The sequence below is a fragment of the Anas platyrhynchos genome, chromosome 27 (assembly GCF_047663525.1).
Source record: "Anas platyrhynchos isolate ZD024472 breed Pekin duck chromosome 27, IASCAAS_PekinDuck_T2T, whole genome shotgun sequence".
In the NCBI taxonomy this organism is placed as follows: domain Eukaryota; kingdom Metazoa; phylum Chordata; class Aves; order Anseriformes; family Anatidae; genus Anas; species Anas platyrhynchos.
Window position 1 is genome coordinate 3,853,262 of NC_092613.1, and position 19,738 is coordinate 3,872,999.

A 19,738-nucleotide genomic window follows, 5' to 3' on the forward strand; every position below is an offset into this window, starting at 1 on the left:
ATCAGCCCACTGTTTGAGAGTTTATTTATAGAAACTTAATACTTTGCAAGAAAGTGGGAGGGGGATGTTAGCAGCGCAGGTTGGGTGAATGCACGGCGTTAGCAGAGCAATGAGCAGGGAAGGGAGATGAGCTCCCTCTTCTCTGAATGGAGCTGGGATTCTGGGAAAGCTGCTAGTACCGTAGAAACCATCAATGCAGCCTGTACAGAACACGCAGGAGCATGGCAGCAAGAGCGGCATCAAACCGGTCTTCTGTGCTCTCAAAATTGCAAATGAAAGGGGGAAGACTATCACGGAAAACATCCTGGCAACTTGGTTCAAAGCAAACATCCTCTGGCAAATGTAATTACACCAAACTGAGGACTCTTTCCTAACCTTGAATACATTGCAGCTGTAACTTAGCAACGTAGACTGGGTGAAAGCATCTAAACAGGAATGCAGGTTCAGAGGAGAGATTTAGCCTCACATTCCCTTTTGTTCCCATACCTTAGCAACAACCCAGCTCCGGAGAGGAGGCAGCTGGCTCCCATCGACTTCCACAGCAGCCACAGATCCGGTCACCTCTCCTGCTGGTGGAAATCTGCCCCTTTATAATCCAGACCTACATTATGAGAGCAATTAAATATTGCTCTAACCAAACACCAGTGAGTCAACCCTGTCCACTGAAGTTACACAACGATGACTCACGGACTACTGTCGCTGTCTCACAAGTAGACTCCGGAGAAGTTAAAGCTCGTGGTGTACACGCTCTGAGTCACTGACACTCAGGTGAGACGGGAATTGAAAACGCTCAGGCAAACAGATCCCAAGGACAACTTCCCAAGGACTTGCCAGCATTCATGCAAGATTTGCCTGGGTGTCTTCTACTCATTTTGCAACCTTGGAAACCTCGGGTATCTGGTAAATAGTCTAAAATGACTTTTTGCCTTCATTCTTGATATAAATAGCCTCCTTTTTATAGTGCCTTGCAATAGACTTGCTCAGAGAGCATTAACCCATGGGACACCAGGAGGAAGTGTGGTGCCTGGTGACAGACAACAGCCCAGGAGCAAGGGCAGGGACGTTGTCCCACTCCAGCGCTGTATCCCACGCCCTCACCACCTCCCGAGTCTTCCTGCACCGTCACCTGGCATTTCACACCATGTCCCAAAAAAAAGGCAAGCTAACCACGGCCTAAGGAGGTCCCAGCACATGGGATCGGCAGCAGCTTAGAGCAGAATCAAGACATGGTGCAGAAGCTGTTGTCACACCCACTGCGCGAGGGATCTGCCTTTGAGAGAATAATGGCAAAACGTATGAAACTCGAGGCACCCTCAGCCACCGCAGACTTGCTGTTCCGTCCCATTCCCCGCTTTGAATAATGCTTTACAGAGGACCACAGAAATAGTGATTAAGCTGAATTAATATTTACGGTTCCACAACACCCAAAGCTGTCACTCCCTTCAAAACGCAACTAAACAAGACAACTGCCTTTCATCCTCACCTCTACTTAATGCCAACTATGCCCAAAACACGGATTTAATTTGCAACCAAACATTTGATACTCCTGGGCTATTGCGCTGAGATCACCGAGCGTCACAAGGATCCACATTGTCTCATTAGGCTGTCACGCAATCCCCATACCATCTTCAGTGTTATACTTAGAAACTGTCAGCCCTCCAGAGCAGGAACTACTTGATCTACATGAGCAGAAGCATTTGGAACAACCTGTGACTCCTCAGAAAAAAAAATAAAGGTAACAAATCATTTGTAATAAATTTATTTTATATATTGGCTTACAAAGCTAAATTGAACGTGTAATAAACAGCACCAAGCCAGTTAAATTTATTCTACAAAAACAATTGTAATACAAAAACATGACTGCAATGCTTGACCTTTCACTCTGGGTTTGGACGGTTAAAAAAAGTTAACCCAAAACCTGCAAACATTAAAAAAGGCTTAAGAATGTAGGCACTGGTGTTTGCAAAGACGACAGCAGTGAAGATCTCGTTACAACATTTCAGAAGAATCAAGGCTGCCTTCGCTTTATTCCCTGTTTAGTGGTTAATGCCTTGAAGACAGCTGTCGATTCTCCTCTTTTGGTCAAACACCCTACCTTTGCAACCGAAACCGAAATACAGGGATAAGAATCAACTCCGTTCAGGACACCTCCCATGTAATGCACAAGACCTCCTGTGTTTTGTTCCTCTCTCCACCCATTTTGGCTGATGGCTAGCAGGAGGCATGCAAGGAGTCTCTGCCTTCCTTCCGCTGCAGCCTGCAGGATGCAGAGTGCAACACCCCAGCAAAACCAGCAGCGGGGGGAAGAGGTGCAGACTTCATACAGGGAGGTGAGCAGGGACTGGCACGAGGAACCAGCCTTCCACGTGGCATCCCCAACCCGTAAACCAGGCAGGAGAGCTCTGACAGCCATCCTAAGCTTACCTGCCAGCCCAGAGCATGGAGAGGAAGCTCTCCACCCATCCAGCATCAGAGATGAACGCAAACATTCACATGGTACCCAGAATGGTAAGATTAAAAACATCTGCTGGTTACATGGGTTCAAATATCTGCTGGCTTCTCTCTGCAGGTCTTACCAGCTTATGCCAGAAATGAATTTGGTCCCTGCTGTCTCAGTGGTGACCTGGACAGCAGTTTTATAGCACTGGGAAAAGTAGATTAACAGTATCTCTGCCCAGTCTAAGCTGCCACGCACTGAAGCTGTTTTCTTTGGAAGAAAAAAAAATATATATAAACACACACACACCAAAAAAAAAACAAAACACAAAAACAAAAAACAGTCCTTTGCTGGATATAAAACCAAACTTAAGTAATTAAATTATGGCAGATACAAAAGACAATGCCTGCAGCATGCACAGAGGATTGATCGCTGCTCCTTGTACCAGTCGCGAGGCTGCAGGAACATTGACTTGGCAACCCCTGCACTGACACTCCAAGCATTGTAATAGCTCTGCTCTGACACACAGCACACACATTGCAGCTGCCCAGGATAAACATGTACATTCAGCCCTAATAAACTTTCCAAAGCTGCTCTTCAATAGCCCACAAAGCAGTCCCTTTGGCTGTAGCCACAAGAAAGCGCTTTCTGATACTTCCTATATTCTTTGCTTTTCACCCAAATTCCCCCCACCCCCCCAGAAAACATAAAGCACAGAGATTGCAGACTTAAAAAGTGAAGCAGGATCACAAACGCTCCTCCATCCCTCCCTCCCCAGCCCAGCCCAAACCATCAAGGCACATCAAACTGCCCTCCCTCTACGACGACCTCCACCTGATTTTTTATTACTCATTTTCCCCATTTTTGAAGGGTGAAGCAGACACAAACATTCTCCCTTTAAGGAAGCAGCAAGTGCTTTCATCACTACCTTTGTACTGATAAAATCAAATTCTAACAAAATGTATCTTTACTGCCACCCTAATGTTTCCATGGGAAATGTTAATCTCCTTTAAACACATTCCTTGATGGATGTTGCCACCAATTGGCTTTTGCAGAATTGAGGTCAAATTTTAAAAACCTAACCATTGTCAGAGAGATCCTAAGTCTCTTGATATCAAGTATAAAAATTTGTTCTTTTTAAAAAGTTGTTTTAGGCATGCTTGCCTACAGAAGCCAGATATCTGCTGGAAGGCTTTGGTGTGATTCTAGCTTCCCACCAGCTCAAGCCCATATTCTTTCCGAGCCAACATTATTGCCCTGAATTTTTGTGTGTGAAGATTTTCAGAAAGAAGAGCAAACAGATACGTGCAATCCCCAACCCAAGGAGAGTAGGACCGTGACCTGCTCTTTCCCACCACCAGAGAAGGGACTGCCCCCTTGCAGAGGAACATATCAACAGTTGCTCAACTTCTGCTCCTCTTTAGTGTTCTGAATCTGAGACGTACGAAGGCTGAGTCCATCTCCATACTAGCATATCCTCTCCTGCTACCCTGTGTGACTCTGTCTGAATCCGTGACTCATTTGAAGCCAGAAACTCCACAGCTCTGTTCCAGACGCGCTTCATTTTTTTTCTGCAAGAAACAGCGACAAAAAGAAAATAAATTAGAATTGTATCCTTATTGTGCTTTCCTGCTCACAGCCATTGTGGCTGCTGATCAAGCTAGGGCTGGCTTCCTCCTGTTCCCTGTGCAGACAGCAAAGGAGATTAAACCAGAATTCTAGTTTAGAGGTGATTTCAGCTCAGGACATGAACACACGAGTCCTGCCAGTGGGGAAGATGAGACCCTCTGGCAGCACAAGCAATTGATGACTGCCCTGGATTTCCAGCCCGCTTCACGTTGCAGAGGCACTCGATCTGCAAGCTGCCGCCACCCCCTTGATCTCTCCCCTGCAGAGATCTCTCAGACCAAGGAGAGCAAATTGGAGTTCACCTCAGTTTCGAATCAGTTTTCTAGTAATTCTGGGCACCACATACACAGAGATCAATTAAAACCAGCTGAAATAACTCCTTTTCCTACTGGTTGTATTGTGACTAATACAGAGGGAGAGCATTTAAGACTGCAGCGCACAGCATTCTGTGCTGCCAGGCAAACAAAGCAGCACCATTTAACCAGAAGGAAAAAAAAAAAATCCTGCAAAGATGAAATAAGTGGCATGTAAACCACCAAGAGCCAGGCTGCAGCCCTTTGGCCTCACCACCACCTTGACCACGCTTCCTTTTCAAAAAGGCATCAATATCACCTATCAAAACCACCATCAAAACCAACCACTTCAGAAGAGCCTCCCAATACCCTATTCAATTCATGTAAAGGTTTGCCCTAAGAAGTGCAGCACCTTCTGGAGAACAAGATACAACGGCTCAGAAAAAGGAGAGCACCCTAACACAGATCGGATGAAGGAGAGAAAATAAGATGCACCCTGCCCAGGAAAAGCAAAATCCACTTACTGTGTAACAGAACAACAATAAAACTGTGTGACTGCACAAAACATCAGCCTCTGGACTGTCATATTAATCTGCAGCAGGCTGAGACATAGCCTGAGTTATGTCAAAATCCTTTATGAAGTGAAAGGCCAGACAGACTTCTTGCAGTCCAGCTTCCCAGCAATTCTCTGCTCATGGTCTCTTAGCCAGTAACTGTAGTTTTGAGCTGAGGTGAATAACATCGTGCTGACAAAGCTCCTTAAAGAACAAAGTTCAGCTCACCTGCTCTGAGGAGGGATGAGGCTGTCCCGAACGTGGAGGATGCCGACATAGGGGTAACGCTCCAAGTTACGTTCCCATTCCTTGTAATGGTCCTGGACAACGGCTAGAAGGCAGGAGGACAAAACAGTGAGAGACGCTGCAGATAGGAGAACATTGCTACCTGGGTTTAGAAAGCTACTGGATTCTACCTATGATCTTCTTCACCATCTCATACATGGCTTGCTCCTCTTCCTCCATCTTCCGCCAGCGGTACCTAAGGAAGATCAGGATCCCCCAAAGAGTTACCAGACCTAGAAAAATAGAAAAGAAATAGAATTCAATACTGACATCTGTGTACTTGCCCAATGCTAGCAGTTTTATTTTTGACACCTCCCTGGAAGCAGCATTCTTCCTGCCAGCTACTCAGGCCTGCTTGGAACTGAGTCCAAGCATTTCATTCTGTTCACCACGGCAGCTGCACCCCACAAAACTGTTGGTACTGGCAACACCTGCAGCAGCAGAACATGCGTGCATGTGGGAGGTGGTCAGAAGGCCTCATCACAGACTTTTTCTCCCCTACCAGAAACCTCAGCAGGACCACAGGGCTGTAATTGTCTAAATCCCAGAGCTCTCTCCTTGCTAGAGGCCTCCCCCACAATAATCACTTAGGAAGACTGTCAAGCTCCACTGCTCTGAAGATAGCTCCTTGATAAGGAGATAAAGCCTGGGGCTCCAGTGCCAGCCTGAAATTCAGATCTATAGTGAAGGTTTAGCATTGACAAATGTCCCTGTTACAACATGAGCTAACTTTAGCATCTCAGTCTCTACAATAAACATAACTATCCCCTTTCACCCCCACCTTGTCTGGATAGATTATCAACTATTCAACACTCATCTCTCGTTATCACCTTGCTCAGTAAGACTTCTGTCTCGGCTGGGGCATGACAGACTATTCCAATAAAACCTGTAACACTGGAATGCTACAAGTCATTACTAAAGAGTCCAGAAGACTTTGTAGCCTTGTGCACAAAGAAAAAGAAAAAATGAACCTTTCAGGTAGGTTAACGTCCTTATTTTGCAGACCACAGTAATGGGTACTTGAGGAATACTCAGAGAGCTAATCAGCTTGCTGATTTAAAGTAAGTGTTAAGCACTCACAGCTCAAGAGCAGGTCTACAGGTCTCTCTCTATTGCCAGAACAAAGGTTAATTAGAAATTAACTCATCAGCAGATTTATTTCACCTCTGTTAGTAATTTCATACAGCTGGAAAAATGTGTGAGCACATGCGTGTTCATCTCTACAGCCAGCAAGGGGAAAAGCTGATTAGAAACACTGACAACTTACTCCAGAAAAACAGGAAAAGGTTCATGATGGCAGTGACCACTGCCCGACGGAAACGGCAGCCGAGACCCATCTGAGGATGGGCAGATTCGAGACAGACCACTTGCTCCGCCTTGGTAACTGGTTCAGAAAGGTCTGTGCCTCTCAACCTGATGGGAAGAGGCAGAAAATCTTCAGTGAAGAGAGAACACACTCCAACTGCAGTCTTTAATCAAGAGAGGGAGAACAAACAGACTGCAGATGCAGTAACTCGTTCTATACACCACAAAGAAAATACACCAACATCCTTGCAACTTCTCTTTTCCAGAACATTTTGGGACTGGCTGCTTAGCAAGGAATGGATATGGCTTTAGAAAAGGCAGCAGGGCTGGAACTCCCACTGGTAAACTGAAGTCTCCCTCTGCAGACTCTTTGACAGCACCTCTCAGCGTGTAGAAGATTAAACTTTAAATTGGATTCCCACCTCCCAGCACAGAGAAATGGAAATGTTTACTGAGTCACTCATCAGCAATTGCAGAGAGAGCAGTTGAGGGAGACTGCAAATGTCCATGGAGGTTGCGCTGTTTTCCTCAGTACAGATGAGCATAAACAGTTTAGCTAGAAAAGTGACAACACATCAACTGTATCTGCAGTGAGAAACAGACACACCCTCAGAAAGCATTCACGGCAAAATCGATAACACATCCTCCTGCAAAATCACTCGTCCACACCTGCTGCGCTAGCCGATATGCTTTTAACTCCCTTCTTTATATATAGATCTACACTGATGTGGTTTCCTTATTAGATACTCTAAGCCAACAGGCATCAAGCAAACCAAGTGAGAGCCATCAGATTCAGAGGAATTAGACTAAAGGGGATTTCATTTTTTTAAGCTACTAATTCATTCTAGGTTTGCAATGAATAACCTATTAGACAAAGACATTTTCTCAATTTACTAGCGCACAGCTCACAAACTGCTGACAGCTTGTATTTGGTTACTGGATTCTACAGTAGCTGGAGATGCACAGTTGTTTCCCACCCCTTGTCTTATTTACAATCCAAATTCCATGAAAATATTTAAAATATGCAGGAGAATCACCGAGTGCAGAGCTCATTTTCAGTTCTGCCTCTCAGACTAGCACCTAGAAAAATAACCTCACGTAGCGTTTGCTAAAAATGCCACCCGCAGGTTTTTAAGCATGCTGAACACTCGTTCTGCACGCTACGCAGACTTCATGAAAGTGGATCCATTTGGCGAACAGCCGGCAAAATTGCTAATTATGAAAGTAAAAAAATGGAAATATATCGTACCACAAGGCTCCTGACACGAGCACTGCTCCCGTACGAAAATATAAATTTGAAAACTCTGGATCCCAGCCCGCCCACAAATCCAAGCCTGCCACCAGGAAAGCAATATCCTGTCCTGGGAATTTGCCACGCACCAGGAATCAAAGTAGTAGACACTGTCTGATCATTAAATCACAGCAGCAGCCACCGAAATTTTTTTAGGGAAAAAAATAAAGCAGTGGCAATTCATACAAGCTATGCCCATAAGCTCTAGCATTACTACTGTAATACTACAATTCATTTAATCAGAGATACATTCAGCAATATTAAAATGCAAACAAATGTTCAACTTCAGAGGTAACATACAGTGGAGGCAGCCCACACTTCCCAGAGGCAGATAATAATGTCTGTGGACTCTGGATAACAGTCTTTCATTAAATTAGGGCCTGAATGTTGTGTTGTTTTTTTTTTACCTGAAGAAACTAGTATTTCTGCCATTTCTCATGTACTGAAGTGGGTGGTAGCCAAGAAACCTGAAAGAATAAAGCCCCACTGGTGACTGACCAACCCCTACATAGTCCCAGTTTGTTCCTTTTAACATGTACTGTGTGTTCTGCCAGAAAGACAACTGACACTAAAGAAAAGATCCCAACCATTCAACAATCTATTTCCTCTCTTCCTCACAAGAACTTGCTCCAAAGGATCCCAAAGCATATGGGCTGTTACCTTCTGAAGAGAACGTTTCACTGACCTATATAACCCGATCCCTCTGGTCAAAGGACACAGTTCCACACAATACTGAAGCTCTGGCTACAGTAAGAGTACTGAAGGAACGCATTATTTGGGCAAAAAGTGGGTACATGGGCATGTTTAACACGAGTACTGTAGTCAAAAGACTGTGAGCAAGACACCAGGACCATTACTTCTAAACCCTGCAGTAAGCACAACGTAGCAGTTGAGAGCCACAAGCAGCCATGACCTCAGATTTCTACTTCATCTGTGAAACAGCGTGTTCGTGAACGCAATGTCCCCCAGTGCACAGGCTGGGAAACACGCTCAGAAGGAATGTCTGCAGTTGCCAATCTCTGCAGCAGGACCGTACGTTTTATTTGGAATCTTGCCTACCAAACACTGACAAAGCCAATCTCAGATTATCTTTGGAAATCTAATGAGGAATGAAAGCGTTTTGTGCACACCGCACAGGATGTCAAATTACGTAGCAGCCAACACCAAGAAACATGATTTTGAAACAGTGGGCTTCCACTTACCATATTCCTAAATCCTTGTTACTGTTCAGTATCCAGTGCAGGGCAGCCTCAAACTTCTGTGGGGAACTACCAGTTATATTCTGCACAGAAGAATCCATAAGAAGATTGGTTTTTCATTCATTTAAAATACCAAATAACATTATTTTATTACAGCAGGGGGAGAATTTATTCTATACAGTCTGTCCCTAGGTTAATTCTTATCATAATTCTGCAAACCGAAGGAAAGAAAACTACATCTGAAGCTTGGTCTGGACTAAAATCTTCTGACTCTGGTAGATGATGCATGAAGCACTCTGTAAAATAACACTATCCCGGACTGTTAAGACTAACCACTAAATACAACATAATCTTACTGACAGTTTACCATGAAAGAAATGGAATGCTAGATCAAAGCAGTCTGTCTTCTGACACTTTTGGGTATAGAAAAATCTTTCTTCTGCCCAGCCCTCAATCCAGGGAAATTTCTGGTTTCACAAGACTGATGACTATGGCGAAACAACAAACCATTAAGTTAGATTTACAGGGGCTGAATCAGAGATGTAGGAGAAGATTATTTTCAAACGAACTGCTGAGAACAGGACTGGCCAAAGGGGAGACTAGAGATATGGGAAAGAATCAAAACAGGATGAGGAAGTAAAACAGATGGTGAATTGCTTTAGTATCTATTATTTATTGCCTTGTAAGAGACTAAGCACTACGTTATAACAATAGCTGTTCACAGCCTACTCACCACCACGTGATCCCTTGCTTCACTAACCCAAATGCATTTGCTTTTTAGATTCTCAGGGTTTCCGCATTCAAAATTACCTGGTAAAAAAGTCAAAGAGAAATCATGTTTTTTTAAAAAAGCCTTCGAACACTTCAGAAGCACACTGAACTGTCTATAAATGCTACCCTTTAAATTCAACTATAGCTCTGGGCAAAATGATTACAAGGTGGGATTTATATGGTAGGCAGATAAGATTATGACTATTAATAAAACCCTCAACCACTGCATATAGGTTGGAAAGGGGCAATCAAACCTCATGTTTCAGTGTGTGAACTACTCTGCACAGAACGAGGGAAAAAAATGCTATTTCTTCCCTTTGAGGAGCATGTAACTGCCTCTCTGACCTAAAGCCCTGCAGAGGGGCTCCTTCCATCAAGCACCAAAGACTGCAATGCTGAAGTTCCAGATTAACACACAAAATGCTTCTAAGAAGCCTATAGCCCAGCTCTGCCTTCTACACAGGCAAAGGAATATTGGCCAGGAACTTGGGTTTCTACATCGTGCTTCACAAAGCTGACTAAACAAATGTGCTAAGAGACTATGTAAAACTGGTGGGCATTTCACAATACGAAGTCTGGTTTGAAAAGCTTTAGCAATTCTATGAAATTCCAGTTACCTAAAGGATTCAGCCCTGCTGAGGTCTGAAATCTGGAAAATGGAGCTTATGCACCATCACTGATTAACACTATTATCTAAAAACCACCACCAACAAAAAGGTTTTATTTGTCCACTGAACTTCTAGCAGCCTTCTCCATCACAAAATACTAGTAATGGATTGGACTGGCGCATATATGGTAGAGACTGGCTAACTACTGTGTGGGGTTAGCTCCTCAGCCAAGTGAACCTGCCTTACTCAAGGCCGAGAAAACACAGAAGCATTCCCATAGTCAGCTACCACACTTCAGCAGAGAACTGGCAAATTTCTTAAGTCACTTCAACTCCATTTGTAGGAACACGCTGTAAGTTTACACTTATTGGCTCTGAGTGTCTTGAAGACAATTTCAAGATACTTGTAGAAAAGAACCATAAAGCTGAATATTTGTACCTCAAGTTCCCAATACATCAAGTGCAAGGAACACTTGCTCCACAAGAGCACAGTGATATAAGCGCATTAGCTAAGCACTGTTCAGATTAAAAATAAACACATCTTTTTCTATTTTTCTATTACCTGACTTTCTCAGAGCTCTTCAAGTGGAACTGACTGTTCTGCAAACCCCTCTCTTCAAACTAAGGTTAAAAATGTCCAGACAGCTGGGAGAGGCAGTTTGTTGAACGTTCACAAGTGCTTTATACTGACAATTGGAACTCACCGGCTTGTATGGACAAGTAGTTATACAACTCATGCAGTATGTTCATTATTATGTCCTTGTGCTTGGCTTGACAGAACTGAAAGTCAGAAACAGGTAACAAACATGAATAAACTGGCAGCAACAGGGCAGCAGTCAGACTAGCTAAAAAACGTCAAAATGAAATACCAGCAGTGGGGCTTGGCTCAGTTCTGCATCACTAGTTCAAATTAAGCACGCCCACAGCAAAGGGCTGCAGTTTCTGAGTCAAAAGTGAGCTTGCACATCCTGTACAAGTGGCTCCAACTCCCCCAGCTCGTTGCCCAGGCTGCTCCACAGACACCCCCTCAGACAGACCGCAGATCAACTCTGCATGCCCCAAACACCACAGGAGACCAACCATAATGCTGAATCCAACACATTTTTTTTTCTCTCAAAATAACGCATTATGATTAAAAAAAAAAAATAAGGCTGTACAAACAATTTGAAATGAAGTTCAGGGAATTGGATTAAGTCTTGCATTGTTGAAGCTGAACACAGGTAGGGCTTTGTCTGTAAACCAATATCACTTCTGTTACAACTATTAAAGAAATTGATTCACATAATCGGGAATTTAATTTTTTATCTTTCAGAGTCTCATATACAATCCCAATTTAATCTGGCCCATTAATTCCAACTCATGAAATCAAAAGATAGAACTAATAATTTTATAGTGATACTGATAGCGGTGGAAGCTTCCCAGAATAATTACTCTTCTGTGAGAATCCCCAATCCCCAATACTTGAAGATAAATAAGTATATGCTTACATCATCTGTTCTTTTGTCACAATCCACATGCAAAAGATTAACTACGGGAGAGAAGAAGGGGAAGAAAAGTTAGCTGGCTGCAAAACAATAGCTTTGATCAAGAAAGCAATTATGTCTTTTAAAAAAGGCTCTACTTTCAAGTCTGATTCTGCTGTTCTTAATTTACTCTGCACAGTACCTTGCACATTCAAAGCACTGCTTTGGTAGGCAGTGCTGAAAGCAAACAAATAGAAGTGGTTTTGTATCAGGGTGAAAACGATGAAGCCCATTCATCTGCAAAGTAAAAATTGTGGCCCAGGTGTTTTAACAGCTCCTGTTTAAGTAGATGCGAGTAGATGAGAACTCGCACTGATCTTTTGCAATCTAGTAATGCCACCCGCTGTATGCCATGGTCACCTGAAATATCACGGTAGTAACAAGGATTTAAACTGAGACTTTGCGAGGCAGAAGCAGCAGGTCTATTTCACTCGGAGCTGTTAGTTCTGCAGCTTATGGCCTCTGGTTTAACAGCTGCCTCCTGCCCTGACAATTGGACACGGACTGGCCACGGGTTGGTCGTGCACTCCCTTCTAGCACTGTTAACTACCTGTGTACTTAAAAGAGTGCTCAGCTGTGCTGTATGACTTCTTGCTTTAAAGTATCATGGGTTTAGAAATTACCTAACAACATCCTAAAGGGCCCATCAGAAATTCAGTGACATTGGCTAGCTTTATTCTGGCTTTGAGGAACCAGGACACATCCTAGCACACACAAAGCGCACAAACATCTACAAGCAGTGCGCCCAGTTTCAGTTCCTAACCAAAACTCCTCGTTCAGTTCAAAGCCATAAAGCGTCAATATTTCAACTTGCTTTAGCTGGGGAACTCTGCTCTGTAAGCAAGGCAATGGGGAAGCCCGTTGTCACATCCCACTGAAGCTCTGCCACACTGGAGGTGCACAAGTACCAATTCCAACTCCGTACTTCTCTGTGGTCAGTGCTTTGCAGAGTCTAACATTAAAACACGCCACAGGCAGTTACACGGGCATTATGTGACACAATGGACAGTCATAAAATACTTCCTAGCAGGAACGTTGCTCTCCATAAAACCTGGGGTTTTGAAAAACTGAAGGCCAAACTCATTTGAGCGGGGAAAAATAAGCACACACTTGACTGACTTTCAATGACACTAACAAGGTTTCCCAAGGACAAGGGGAAAAGGAAATAGGGACAGAAATAGAGGTGTCAAGTTATGGCGCTGATAATGATAAATCTGACGGTGATAGAAGTAATAAAGGGAAATCAGGAAAGGTAAAGTTTAAAAACTGGATTAAAACAGTGCACGTACAGTTCTCCTCTCCCTTGTCAAGCCAGCCTGACCCAATCATCTTCACCATGAGGATGCCCAGAAAAATCATCAGCAGCACGAAGCTGGCAAGGAAAAGGAACTTGGAGAGGTAGTACTCGAGGCCTTTGCCCTTTCCTTCCATCCGCTGCCTGGGGTTTGTCCGCAGCAGCTTTGTGCGGGGCGTTATTCCCTGTCCTGCTGCCGATGCATCCCAGCGGCTGCCCGAGGCCAGCCCTGCGTTGCTCGCAGAGCTCCAGGGGAGCCGCCGGGCCAGGCCCCCTGCCCAGCCGCCAGGCTTCGGCTCCCTGTCCTCCTTCCTCCGAACACTGGACAGCAAATCCTCTTCCCCTCTCCCAAACTGGTGGCTCAAGCCAGAACGTGCCGCTGCAGATCCCCAGTGGGTGCTGGGCGCTACCTCGCTCTCCTGCTTCCACCAGCTGTAGGAGGACAGACCCTTCCTATCTCCTGCTGTCTCTGACAGAGACGGGGAGCTCTGCCCTGTACTTCGTCCTAGCGACAAGCCCCAACTGCTCCTAGACGGCAGGTACCCGCTCCCATCGCTGGAAAGGGGTTTGGAGCTCAGCCCCCCACTTCTGCCTGTGGATGTGCCCCAGGAGGATTCGGAGCTCAGCCCCCCGGCCCCATCCAGGGCCGTCCTCAGCCCAGCCCTGGCGCTGAGCCCCCCGCCCCTCTCCACAGATGTGCTCCACTGGGATGAGGAGCTCGACTCCCGAAACCCATCCAGGGATGGCCTAGACACATCGCTGAGCCCCCTGCTTCTCTCTGCTGAGCTCCCCTCAAACACTGAGGAGCCCGAAACCCGAAACCCATCGGTGCCCAGCGCTGACCCCGCGCTCAGCCTCCCCCCTCTCTCTGCAGACGTGCCCCATGGCGACGCGGGGCTCAGCCCCCCAAACCCATCCAGGGCTGGCTCTGGCCGAGCCGTGCGCCCCCCGCTCCTGTCCTCGTCCAGGTACCACTGGGAAGCGGAGCCGAGCCCCCGGGCCGAGCCCCCCTCAGCCCTGCCGCTGTACCGGGCCCCCCCCCAGGCCAGCCTGCCGCCCTCCCCTGAGGCCTCCCAGCGGGACACTGGCGGCTGCCCCCTCTCCTCCTCCTCGTCCTCCTCCATCTCCTCGTCCTCCATCTCCTCCTCATCATCCTCCTCCTCCTCCTTCTCCCTGCCGCTGGGGCCGAAGCCGAGGCGAGGCCGGGAGGGCGAGGCCTGCTGCGGCCTGCCGGCGCTGCGGGCCGGGCTAGGCGGGGCTCCGCGGCCCCTGCGCTTCGCCGCCGCCACCTCGGCTCTCAGGCAGCCCAGCTTCTTCACGTAGACCTTGCGGGTGGTGTCGGTGATGGGCCCCGGCCGGTAGCCGAGCGCCACCAGCTCCTTGCGGAGCTCCGCGTCCGTCAGCTCCGCCATGGCCGCGGCCGGGCTCGGGGCCTCGCCGGAAGGACTCGGCCGACGAGGAAGCGCCGCCGCCATCTTGGGGAGGGCTCGCGGCCCCCTCCGGGCGGCCATGTTGGGAAGGGCGGGAGGGGGCCTCAGGCGGCGTCCCTCGGCCCCCGTGGGCGGCGCCGTATGAATAGAGTTATTGGGGTTGGAAGAGACCTTCAAGATCATCTGCTCCAACCATCCCCTGCCACCACTGTCCCCACCGAGCCGTGTCCCCAAGCACCAGCCCCAACCTCTCCTGGAGCCCCCCCAGGGACGGGGACTCCCCCACCTCCCTGGGCAACCCGTCCCAACGCCTGCCCGCTCTGTCTGAGCAGAAATGGCTCCTCATTGCCCACCTCAACCTCCCCTGGCACAGCTCCAGGCCGTTCCCTCTGCTGTCCCTGGGTATCTGCGAGCAGAGGCCGACCCCCAGCTCCCCACACCTCTCAGGGAGCTGCAGAGAGCAATGAGCTCTGCCCTGAGCCTCCCCTTCCCCAGCCCAAACACCCCCAGTGCCCTCAGCCACTTCTCACAGGACTTGTGTCCTAGGCCCTTCACCAGCCTCGTAGCCCTGTTCCAGGGCCTTGATATCCTTCTTGTAGAAGATTGTGCAAGTCAAGTGAAGGTGCTTCTCAGGGAGGGAATGGCGCTGCCCACCCCAGGAGAGGGGACAGGGGGAGGAACGGGGAAAGCAAGATGAGAGCAGCCTTATCATTCCCAGCCGACCAGTGCCACTGCCCCGTCACCCTGGGAGCCACACTGCACTGGAGCGAGTAGGGGTGGTGAGCTCCTCTTGCCTCGCTCCAACCAAGCTATACCAATTTTTGACACTTTTAGGGACATTTATGGAGTAAGAAGTGTCTTTCCCTGCCACCTGCCATCCCCCTACACATGTTTTCCTCATCCCTTTCCTCTCTGCCAAGTTACAGTCGTTGAACTGGCACCTGCCAGGCGGGCTGGCACTTTGCCACCACTTTGGGCAGGATCAGGATCTGGGTCCTGGGGATTTTTGCTGGGGAAGGAGGTTCCTTACGTACTTGAAGCCTAAAAAGGCAAAACCAAATGTCAACTCGAAAATTTATTTTGGCACAGCAGTGATGTACAGTAATTGCTTTTTCCTGCTGCCGCCTGTAAAGAAAGTAATGAAAGTGGCTGAAATACTGTGGCTTAATATCAGAATTTAATTAAAGATAATGAAAAAGTGGTGATGAATGCTTGCAGACTGTCTGTGCATCGTCGTTTTTGTGATCGACGGATGATACCAGAGCCGTGGAATCACAGTGCCACAGGAGTGGGACCTGTGGGGAAGGGGCTGTGGAAGAGCCCTGGCAAGGCTGCCTGCCACTCACCTCTGTGAGGATGGAGTACAGCAGGACACAGAAACCTCCACTGTGTCCTCAGCTTAGATGTTGCATCTTGTACAATTCCAGCAAGTGAGGGCATCTTTGATTTTAATGAATGCCTTAAATACAAGGCAAGTCAGTGAGGCTCTCAGCTTCCTCTCGCCCTCCTTTCATGCTCACTTTGCTGTCGTGCCCTTCGTCTAATTCAGGGCATCAGACAAGGCTTGCCTTGCTCTTCTTGATTTATGTGAGAAAGCAGCAACAAGATACTGAGATTTGTTAATCTGGTTAGCAACAACAAATATACACTTAGTAGAGGCCAGGGAGCCCATTAAAAGAGCATACTCCATTCCGATGGGAAGTGTGAATGTGCGAAGCCGAGCCTCCCCTGCTCACTAAGTGGAAAGCACAACTGACAGCTAATAATTTGGAGTAGTGTCTAATGTAAATACAGAATTAGAATATGCTCTTAGTACACAGTTTCTGAAAGCTCACAGCTTGCAGACAGTTTGGAGAAGCTCTGCCTAGACTTGCAGATGCATGCTGGTATCTAAGCATGAGCTCATACAAGCTCATGAATTAAGTGAATTTCTCTTGCTTGAGGAGAGCGGAGCAGAGCAGAGAAGAGCACCACTCTTCATCTTCATTTGCTTCTGGAAGTCAGGGAAGTTGCAGCAGTTGGCCCAGCATTGTGTGACCTTCAGAGTGGAGAACACGGGAGTGGTGTTTGAGAGTTGGAGGACTGGGGAAAAGTTGTGATCCTTTTGCAGAAGGGAGGTTGGCGGGACCAATGCTCAGCAGAAACAGATGTCTCCTCGTGGAGAGAAATCCACTGCCCCTCTTCCTTCTTCCCTAGCAAGCCAGCTCCTGGGAACATCACTGCCTTCCCTGGAGGTACCTGAACACCATGGTGGCAGGAGAAGACAGCCTCTCAGAGATGACAGAGGGGACAAACACCTATTTGTTCCCATTATCTTGCCAGCAGTGCTGCTGGTGAGGTTGACAGTGGACCCTCTGTTTCGTGCAGCCCCTCCATCAGCCACACAGCCCTGGGCAGCAGCAAAGGCTGCCAGGGCGAGCACAGCCCTGCCAGTGCTGCAGATGGGCTGTGATGCTCAGAGATCCTTGGCTAAGGAAAGCCAGTTCCCAGCCCACAGTGGGAATATCTTAGCTCTAAATATCCTGAGCTGGCTGTGGGAAGATGGGACAGTGAGGACGGGACACCCTCCACCTGTCCTGCTAGCCCAGAAGCTGTCTTAGGCCAGCTGGCAGTGACTCAGCTATCGAATGGGAAGAGCAGGAGTGCCATGCTGTCTGCTTCTTCTCCTGAAGCACCAAGACAGGAGCGGTAAAAGCAGAGGGGTAGAAATAGATCTGCACCATCTTTACACGGTGCCTGAAGAGGGGAGCGTGCTGCATCCCAAAAAGCACGTCAGCAGATGACTGCCCACCCCTGACAGAGGGGCTGCCAGAGAAACTGCCATCCCACCCCCACCTCTTATCCCATGGTATTTGGGTGACAGTCCTGCATATGCCACTAGGGGAAGTGTCAAATCTTACTTGGGAGCCGACTGTGCCGATTTAACACCCTGTCACTCACAGCCGCGGCACAGGTGTGACCCAAGAACACCACTTCTTGTCCTCCTCATATGTCGTGTCCTCAGCCTGACAAGCTTAGGTTAGAAAGGGCCTGCCACTTTCATCCTTTTCTCTCGTTCTCCTCCTTCCCAGCCTCCCTTCCCCCAGCTGTTCATCCTGCCATGGGACTTGTTTGGTTTCTGGAGCAGCAACATCTTCCTACCTGCTTGCAGGCATGGACTTCAGCGCTGCTGGCTGAGCCATGCCAAAGCAGCCTGCTGGGGGCACTGTGCATACAGATGTGTCCCGAGATTTGGAACCCCTTTTTCTTCTTAACCAGATACATCCCTGACTGCAGGAGTCATGTTTGGGAGGGTGGTTGGGGTGAATATCTGCTTTGTTCCCACTACTCAAGCCTGCAAGTTGGAGGGAATTTTATTCCGAAAGCTGAAGGCCCCCTTGCACTTTGGTGTAAAGTTATTGCTGCAGAACGAGAGAGAGTTCATATGGTTATTGTCACAAACTGCCATGCATCCCGCAGCTCATTTATACCTTGGTCAACTGGGAATAGAGCACAACCAAGGACTGGGGTGAAAGCAGAGCTTGCTGCTGCAGCCCAGCAGTGACTTGTGTGGGTCAAAATGGAAGAGCAGAGGGAGACATCCCAGTAAAGGCTCGTTTGTGGATCTCCTTATAGAAGTCTCTGCAGCGCCAATCTGCATGGAAATGGTCCAGGAAGCAAATCCCAGAGGATCACGTTCACTTTCTTATTTACTTTTGCCACTTATTTACTTTTGCTTGTCACTGGGTAACATTCCTTCCTACACAGCATGGGGAGCCAGGAAACCCCCTCAGTGAAAGAGCAGAGCAAGAGGGATGCTGAGAGACAGCTCCGACCTGCAGTAGAGCTTCTGTAGGGATCTAAGAAGCAGCTTGCACTTCAGCTGGAAACTATCCATGTTTTTTTGCCACCCCCCCATGGCAGGGCAAAATTAAGCCTAGGGTAAGGATTTAGGTCTTTCAGAAGTAATGAGTGCCCCTTCAAAGCAAACAGCCTCATCTCTGACCTTGCTGGGCACTGGTGTAAACACAGTGCAGCTCCTCTGGTGATTTCCATGACAGATTTCCCATGGGTATCACTCCACTGCAGACTGATTTGCACTGGCTGAGCTCCGAGCCCAGCAAGACATGTAGTTGCTTTTATTTCCAGCCTAATGGAATGTATTATTTTCCTCCTGCTCAGACTCCTTTATAGCGGTTCCATAGCTCAACCTGCCTCAGCAATAATCCCTGCAAACTTCCAGTTACACCGAGCTGATCAGTCTATTCAGTAGGAGTATACCTTCGAATCAAATATTAAAACCGGAATCCACTCTGTGCTGGATGTTGCATTATACATCGGGAGATTTCATTTCTCCTAAGGGATGGCTTGCAGCAGACAGTGCACCAAGGAGCTAGAAGCATGTATGTGTTGTTCTAGCACAAACACAGCTATTTAAATGAGCCTCAGTAAGAACAGAATTTGCGTTAGGTTGGGAGGATAAAATTGGATTGAAGTCGGATATATTCACATACGTACCATTCATCTCATCAGTCCTCATTTTACATATGTTGGATTTCCTGCTGCCAGTAGAGAGGAGCAGCTCTAAAATAAGCCAAAGGTATGTAAATGGAGAGCAATATGTTCAAGTGGAATTACGATGTCACATCGAGGTTTGCTTGAGAGCCAGAAATCGGGCCAGAGCTCTGTGTCATTTCACACTGTGTCTGTTCACATCATAGCTACGGGTGAGGTGTTCCCTGCGATGCTGTTTAGATGCGTGTAGCCCGGCTGAGCAACAGGGAGTTCAGATTGCAGGTAGAAACTGCACATCAGGACTCCGGTATTCTCCCAGCTGTGTAGGAGAATTGCCCTGCTGTGTCTGGAGCATTGAGCTGGGTGGGAACCCACACCCAAGCTCCTCAGCCTGTGCTTCTGTCCCTGGTTTGTCCCTGTAAATGTTCCTCAGTTTCCCTCTTTGCCAAAAGGGAAGGTTAAAAGCTATTAGTCCACGAAGATTAATTACTCATGTGCTGCAGCATGCTTTGTACTTCTCAGAAGGACGTGATTTCTCTAGAACTGGAAACCCTCCCTCTCGTCTTTCCCACACTTGCTGCTTGCCATCTGGCTGAGACGCACGCAGAAAAAAAAGGCACAAATCC

The 19,738-nt window shown here is 47.5% G+C and overlaps 1 protein-coding gene across 1 annotated transcript; it reads right to left on the reverse strand.

Annotated features, from left to right (window-relative positions):
• Positions 1 to 1,743: 1,743 nt before the first annotated feature.
• Positions 1,744 to 14,669, reverse strand: LEMD2 (LEM domain nuclear envelope protein 2). Its single transcript, XM_027445042.3, has 9 exons — positions 13,184 to 14,669; positions 11,859 to 11,899; positions 11,076 to 11,151; positions 9,727 to 9,803; positions 8,997 to 9,076; positions 6,466 to 6,611; positions 5,330 to 5,431; positions 5,142 to 5,244; positions 1,744 to 4,008 (listed from the first exon to the last, which is right to left on the reverse strand). Exons 1-9 carry the CDS (start codon positions 14,661 to 14,663, stop codon positions 3,858 to 3,860), a joined length of 2,256 nt encoding a protein of 751 aa, XP_027300843.3. The 5' UTR covers positions 14,664 to 14,669; the 3' UTR covers positions 1,744 to 3,857.
• Between the last annotated feature and the right edge of the window lie 5,069 nt (positions 14,670 to 19,738).

Coding starts and splice junctions, on each gene's coding strand:
- LEMD2 (XM_027445042.3), bottom strand. CDS start 14,663: ATGGCGGCGGCGCTTCCTCGTCGGCCGAGTCCTTCCGGCGAGGCCCCG. Junction 5,432..6,465: donor CCTTTTCCTGTTTTTCTGGA/GTAAGTTGTCAG, acceptor CTATTTTTCTAG/GTCTGGTAACTCTTTGGGGG. Junction 5,245..5,329: donor GATGGTGAAGAAGATCATAG/GTAGAATCCAGT, acceptor CCTGCCTTCTAG/CCGTTGTCCAGGACCATTAC.